This window comes from Myotis myotis, unplaced genomic scaffold, assembly GCF_014108235.1.
Source record: "Myotis myotis isolate mMyoMyo1 unplaced genomic scaffold, mMyoMyo1.p scaffold_m19_p_10, whole genome shotgun sequence".
NCBI classification, from domain to species: domain Eukaryota; kingdom Metazoa; phylum Chordata; class Mammalia; order Chiroptera; family Vespertilionidae; genus Myotis; species Myotis myotis.
This window is the reverse complement of record NW_023416314.1, coordinates 69,652,027-69,658,542: the sequence shown is the minus strand read 5'-3', so window position 1 is coordinate 69,658,542 and position 6,516 is coordinate 69,652,027. Positions and strand designations below refer to the sequence as shown.

The following is a 6,516-nucleotide window of genomic DNA, read 5'->3' as shown; positions in this document are numbered from 1 at the left end:
ATTCAGGAGCAGTTAGAGCCCCCGCGGTTTGCTGAATTCCCAACATGCTTTTTCATGAGCTCCCTCAGGAAGCAAGACAAAAGAGCTTTGTCAACAAGTTCCTGCCAGCAGCAGGCAGGAAGGTTTGTGTCAAAGGGGAGTCATCTTGGAAGCCAAAGAAAGTGAGGCAGGACCAGACTAAGGATTCTGCCGATCTTGACTGCATGTGGAAGACATTTCCATGTTCCTTTCCCATCCCCTCCTGCCCCAGCTGAACCATAGTTGCAACCTGGCAAAGGGATCCTCTCCCTCCTCACTGTCCTGTCCCCATTGTGTTAGGAAAACCTCCCCAATAAAACCATAAGCTTCCTGTGGGCAGGTTCTCTGGTCACCAAGGGTAATTGACCTTGACCTCTAGGGAATAAATCTACTTAAAAGCAAATGTCACAGTAAACAGTGACAAACAGGTTTATTGGGGGCCTCCATTAAAAACTAAAATGAAAATTTATAGAAATTGATTTCTTTGGGCTTATATTTAACCAACTTTAGGTCATTATTATTCCAGAGCAAAAAATAAATCAGGTATTGATTCCTTGGGCATCATTTTCCACACAATTATGTGATTGCACAATGGGGCATTCTTAATTTCATATTTAACTTTCACAGCAAGAGCAAATAAGAGAGTCATTTTTGAAAAAAATATGTAGTCTTCCTCACTTTTCCCGTAGGACTCTCTTAAGTATCTTATATTCTAATCCTTCACCTACTAAGGGTACTCTGCAATCCTGTTTTGCCAAACAGCATGCACACAATTCAGACAGCCTTCTAACATCCATTCCATTGACTTCATGAAATCCTACACCCTTTGCAGAATTTCTAGGTTTACTTTGCAGCTGACTTACATTGAATTTTTCAGACGTCTACCCTTCATAAATCATCAAGAGCCTGACACACGCCCACCAAGACACTGGGTGACACAAGGGGATGGAGGAGAGGCGAGGGCTGACCAGGGAAGGCTGCCTGATTGGGAACTGCTGTGAGTGATGAGTTCATTAGTGGATGTTTCACTTGCAAAGCCTTTCCCTATGCAATTTCATAGAACCCCTGTGATTTGTTAAGTAATTCCGATATCTGCCACAGGTTGCTACCAAATGGTCATTTAGAGTAATCTAATGAGTGGTTGGGCTATGAGGAAGGAGAAATAAAGAGGCATTGTTTAGGAGCTCAATTAATAAGGTCTTTCCAAGGCATCATTATAAATAAACTATGAGAAATGACACAGCCATTACACCCTCCCAATGTCTATGACAAGCAAGATTCTCATATGCCTTGACTTAAATGTAGGTCTGAAAATGCACATTTTATGATTTATTGGAACTTGGGTGACATGAATGGAATGCTAGAGAAACCGAAATCTTGTGAACAGAAGGAAGTGTGTGGATAATATGTGTGAATTTGTCTGGGGCTTGAGGAATGGGGTAGAGGTATGGATGGTGGGGCAGAAGCTCAACAAAGCATCAGATGGCAGGTAGAAGTAAAAGGATTTGAGGAGACTTTAAGCCCAGGCTTGAGAAAAAAGTAAAGGAAATATTCTAGGAGTTATCAACTCTCCTTACTAGGAAGGGCCTACAACAGTGGTCACCAACCTTTCGTACCTCATGGACTACCAGTGGTCCTCGGACCACCGGTTGGCAACCGATACTCCCAAGGTTTCCTTAAACCAGAGGTCGCCAACCTGTCGGACCTCACGGACCACCGGTTGGCGACCGCTGGCCTAAAACACCTGCTATTAAAATTGCTATTCGCAGGAGGAAAATCTGTGGCTCGTGGTTTGATTGCTTTAGAGCAGTGGTTCTCAACCTTGGCTGCACATTAGAATCACCTGGGAATCTTCTTAAATCTTTATTTCTGGGCCTCATCCTCCAGAAATTCTGTTTCTTTGTTACTGTGTTGTGGCCCCACCCCATAACAAAGAAACAGAATTTCCGGAGGATGAGCCCAGAAATCAGGATTTTAAAAAGATTCCCAGGTGATTCTAATGTGCAGCCAAGGTTGAGAACCACTGTGGTAAAGGGATCTCAGAGGGGCACCAGCTGTTTCTACTACAACATTGTTCTGGATAGGTGCTTTAGGTGTATTAATTCATGACAACCCTCGGAGCTTCTCCTAATTGACATAGGAGAAAAGTGAAGGTCAGATAGTCTAAGCCTGTGCTTGGCAAACTGCGGCTCGCGAGCCACATGCGGCTCTTTGGCCCCTTGAGTGTGGCTCTTCCTAAGCCTTAGGAGTACCCTAATTAACTTAATAACAATGTACCTACCTATATAGTTTAAGTTTAAAAAATTTGGCTCTCAAAAGAAATTTCAATCGTCGTACTGTTGATATTTTGCTCTGTTGACTAATGAGTTTGCCGATCACTGGCCTAAGCAATTTGCTCTGAGTCACCCAGCTTATGTGGCAGAGTCAGGATTTGAACCCTGGCATTCTGATTCTGGAACCCACACACCTGGCCACGTTTCTACCTCATCAGATGCTGTTATAGGTTGAATTGTGGCCGCCCCCCCCCCCCACTCCTCCCACAAATAAAAATCTTGAAGTCCTAATTCCCAGTGCCACAGAATGTGACTTTATTCAGATATAGGGTTATGACAGATGTAATTAAATTGTTGGGGGTCACACTAGAGTAGAGTGGGCCCTTAATCCAACATGAGGGGAGAAGGCCATGTGCAAACAAGGGCAGAGCTTAGAGTTATGCAGCTACAAATCAAGGAACGCCAAGGATGGCTAGCAAGCCATCAGAAACTAGGAAGAAGCAGGAAGGATTCTGTCCCCAAAATCTCAGAGGGAGCTTGGCCCTGCTGGTGCCTGGATTTCACACATCTTGGCTCCTGAACTGGTAAATTTCTATCGTGTTAAGCCATTCAGTTTGTGGGACTTCGTTACGGCTGTCCTAGGAAACTGATACGGGTACTAAGAAAAGGTACTAAACATTGGGGAAGAATGTCCTGGTACAATTATTCATTTTAAGCTCAAAATAATGATTTACTCCAAAGTAGGTTATAATCATAGTTAAGTGTTTCAAACTGGCATATATACCCGGAATTTATACAGCCCTTGGAGGGAGCTAAATCTCCCGCGTGTAAGCTCTCGGGCTTGAAATCATACTGGCTGGAGTTATAATCCGAGATCTATCATTTATTTAGCAGCTGCAGGGCCTTCAGCAAGTGTAATGACCTTTCTATGCTGTAGTTTTCTCATTTGTGAAATGGTGACAATCATAGTAGCCTCACCTTAGAATTATAAGAGGGATTATCTGAAATAATATATTTCCTATTTAACATAACGGCCTGGTACGTGGCATGCATTGCATGTTAGCTATTATTTGTATCACTTACACTAATTTGAAATCCAATCACGATGGACGTAGAAACCTGAGCTCACCTCTCTCTTCTACAGGCTACTCCCGCACCTCTGAGCCTCCTTAGCTCAGCTGTAAATGGGACTGAGCCAACGTACTGCTGGGGAGGTACAGCGACCATATAGGACTATATATAAATGTCCTTTAGGAATAATAACACTGCAAAGATGACACAGGATGACACAGCTAGCTTAGCGTTCATTCCCCCGCTGAATGAAAGAGAACGAGCTACCTGTGGGCTGGCAGGAGGAATCCTTTCCATCTGAGATCCTGTCGGCCAGCACTTCTCAAACGTGAAGGAGTATAGGAGTCACCTGGGCTGCTTGTGATCAAACAGATTCTGGGCAGCGGCCGACCACCACCGAGGTTGGGGTTTGAATCGAGGCACCGCTCGGTGCGATGGCTGCCCGGTCGTTGCCCAAGCCCTGGCAGCACTACCTTCAAGACCACCGGCTCTCCACCTTCAAGCACTGGCCCTTCCGGGAGGGCTGCGCCTGCACCCCCGAGCGGATGGCCGCGGCCGGCTTCGTCTACTGCCCCACGGAGAACGAGCCCGACTTGGTCGAGTGTTTCTTCTGCTTCAAGGAGCTGGAAGGCTGGGAGCCCGGCGACGACCCCACCGAGGAGCATCGGAAGCACTCGCCCGGTTGTGCTTTCCTGTCTCTCACGAAGCGGGTGGAAGAGCTGTCCGTCGGCGAATTTTTGGAACTGGACAAAGACAGAGCCAAGAACAGAATCATGAAGGAAGTCCACCGACAGCAGGAAGGACTGAAGGAAGCTGCTAAGAAGGTCCGCAGCGCCATTGAGCGGCAGCTGGCCGACCCGGAGTGACAGCTCCGCACATTCCCTGGCCCGGGCGCGGAGGGCGTCATGGCCAAGGCTGTCCCCAGTGTTCCCGGCTGCTGTCTGGGGCCGGAACAGCGACTTTGGAAAGGACATTTTGAATTTGAAATAAGAACACTTAAGCTCGATGTTTGCTCTCTCTAAAAACGTGGTGCCAGGGCTACTTGTGTCTTTGCACCTGGTGTTGCTGGTCCTTTTTCCTTGCCAACTTCCACTGGAGGGGAAAGACGGGAGGAGGCTCCAGCTGAGGGTTTTGCTGGAACAAGTACCTGAAGCCGTCTCTGGGGGCAGGCTGTGTGCAGAGTCCGTCCAGAGTGCATGGGTAGCTGCTCCTCTCGGGCACAACACCCCCCCTTGGGCCTGATTCCTGCCTTGGCCCACGCTATCTTACTCTGGCTTCTGCACCCTGCGCCTCCCTCAATCCCAGCAGTTGTCTTTCATGCTTGTGGGCCTTCCTTCTTTCCTTTCTTTTATGTTCATCATCGCCTGAGGATATTTTCCATTGAATTTTAGGGAGAATGGAAGAGAGAAGGAAAGACCGAGAGAGAGATGATGTTCTATCTACTGAGCCCAATGTGCAAGGGCATTGGGAGTTTGGGCTTTACTGAGTATAGAAGTCACCTGGGTTGCTTGTTAAACTGCAATCTTTGGGCAGCGGCAGCCCAAGGGGGTTTGAATGGTTTGAATCGCAGCACCACTGGGGGGGAGGTGGGGGGGAGGTAGTGGGAGGGATGCCAGGGTGGGAGGTGCGAGGTTGGATCACATGGGCAGAGCTCTTCCACAGCGCAGCGTCTGGGCTTCCTGCTGACGACTGTTACAAATAAATAAGTAAACTAATTAATTAATAAGCAGATTCTGATTCCGCGTGTCTGATTCCACAGCCTACCTTGTTCAGAAGCTCCCAGGTGTAATCCAAAATTCACTGAGACATGTCCATGCCTTGCAAAATAGCTTGAGATTCACCCATGAGATCGGGCTCAACTCCTAACCATTAAGATTGGGTCCCCTCTGGGATTTAGCAAGAATATATATATATTCTTATATAGATCCTTGTTCTGGGAACAAAATGGAACATTTCCTACAAATATGAAGTCTGTATCTGTGCTTGCTGTGTTGGGAAGAAATGCCCCTTAAAAGGACTCCAGAGAAGTCCCTCTGGGTGGAGATGAATGCCTACTTGTGCCCTGAGGGTGCTTAATGCCTCCCAAAGGAGACTCCTCAGTCTGGATCATTTCAACCACTCCCAAAGGCCTCCTCCCACAACACAGGCTGAACCGTGAACGCTGGATTTTATTTTATTTTTTCCAGTGGAAACTTGTCGCCATCTATTGGATAAAAAAAGGAAAAGAACGAGTACAGTAAAACACAGGGTGGGGCAAAAGTAGGTTTACAGTTGTGAGTACATGAAACATAAGCTTATTCTTGTCTTCTTGTTTATTATTTTCTATAGGAACCTTCTTGTCCCACCTTCTATTTCATTGATTCCAGCTCTTCAATCTGAGAAGGGCCACAAAGTGGGGTAGAAAGTGGGGGTGGATTCTGGAACTGTAAAAGACCATGGGGACTGCAGTTTCAACCCTCTGGTCTCCCAGTTCAGCCCTGAAACATAAACCATCTAGGCCAGAAGGGGAAAGAGGCATTAAGCAAATCCACAAAGAAATGCATTAAGTAATTGCTTCTTTCAGCATCTCCAGAAGGGGAGGCATCAATTTTAAAGGGCCTGTGGACACTGAGAAAGAATTTAACTGCTAAGGTGGACTCCCTATGGTCAGCCAAAGGCCCAAATCCTATATATCCTATATAATAAAAACTTAATATGCTAAGTGTTGGTCAACCGTTTGGCTGTTCAACCAATGAAACCATAATATGCTAATGATATGCTAAGGCCACTCAGCTGCTCACTATGATGTGCACTGACCACCAGAGAGCAGACAGTCGACCAGTCACTATGATGTGCACTGACCAGCAGCAGATGCTGACTGTTCAGTTAGCTTGCTGCTAGGGTCTGGCCAATCAGGACTGATGGCCAGACATGCCCTAGAGCCCTCTCATGGCCCCCCCTGGCTGGCCAACTTCCCTCTTCTCTCCCAGGCCCCAATCATGCACTGGTGGGATCCCTCGGCCTGGTCTTCACCCTCTAGCAATCCGGGACCCCTCAGGGGATGTCGGAGAACTGGTTTTTGCCTGATTCCCACAGGCGAGGCTGAGGGACCCCACTGGTGCATGCATTCTAGTTTTACAAATAATGAGTCTCTAGAGGTCATCTGATGGTCTCA

At 47.0% G+C, this 6,516-nt stretch overlaps 1 protein-coding gene across 1 annotated transcript; it reads left to right on the top strand.

Moving 5' to 3' along the window:
• Nucleotides 1-3,796: 3,796 nt before the first annotated feature.
• LOC118664013 (baculoviral IAP repeat-containing protein 5-like) lies at nucleotides 3,797-4,228 on the top strand. Its single transcript, XM_036323919.1, has one exon. It carries the CDS (start codon nucleotides 3,797-3,799, stop codon nucleotides 4,226-4,228), a length of 432 nt encoding a protein of 143 aa, XP_036179812.1.
• The last annotated feature ends 2,288 nt before the right edge of the window (nucleotides 4,229-6,516 follow it).

Coding starts and splice junctions, on each gene's coding strand:
- LOC118664013 (XM_036323919.1), top strand. CDS start 3,797: ATGGCTGCCCGGTCGTTGCCCAAGCCCTGGCAGCACTACCTTCAAGAC.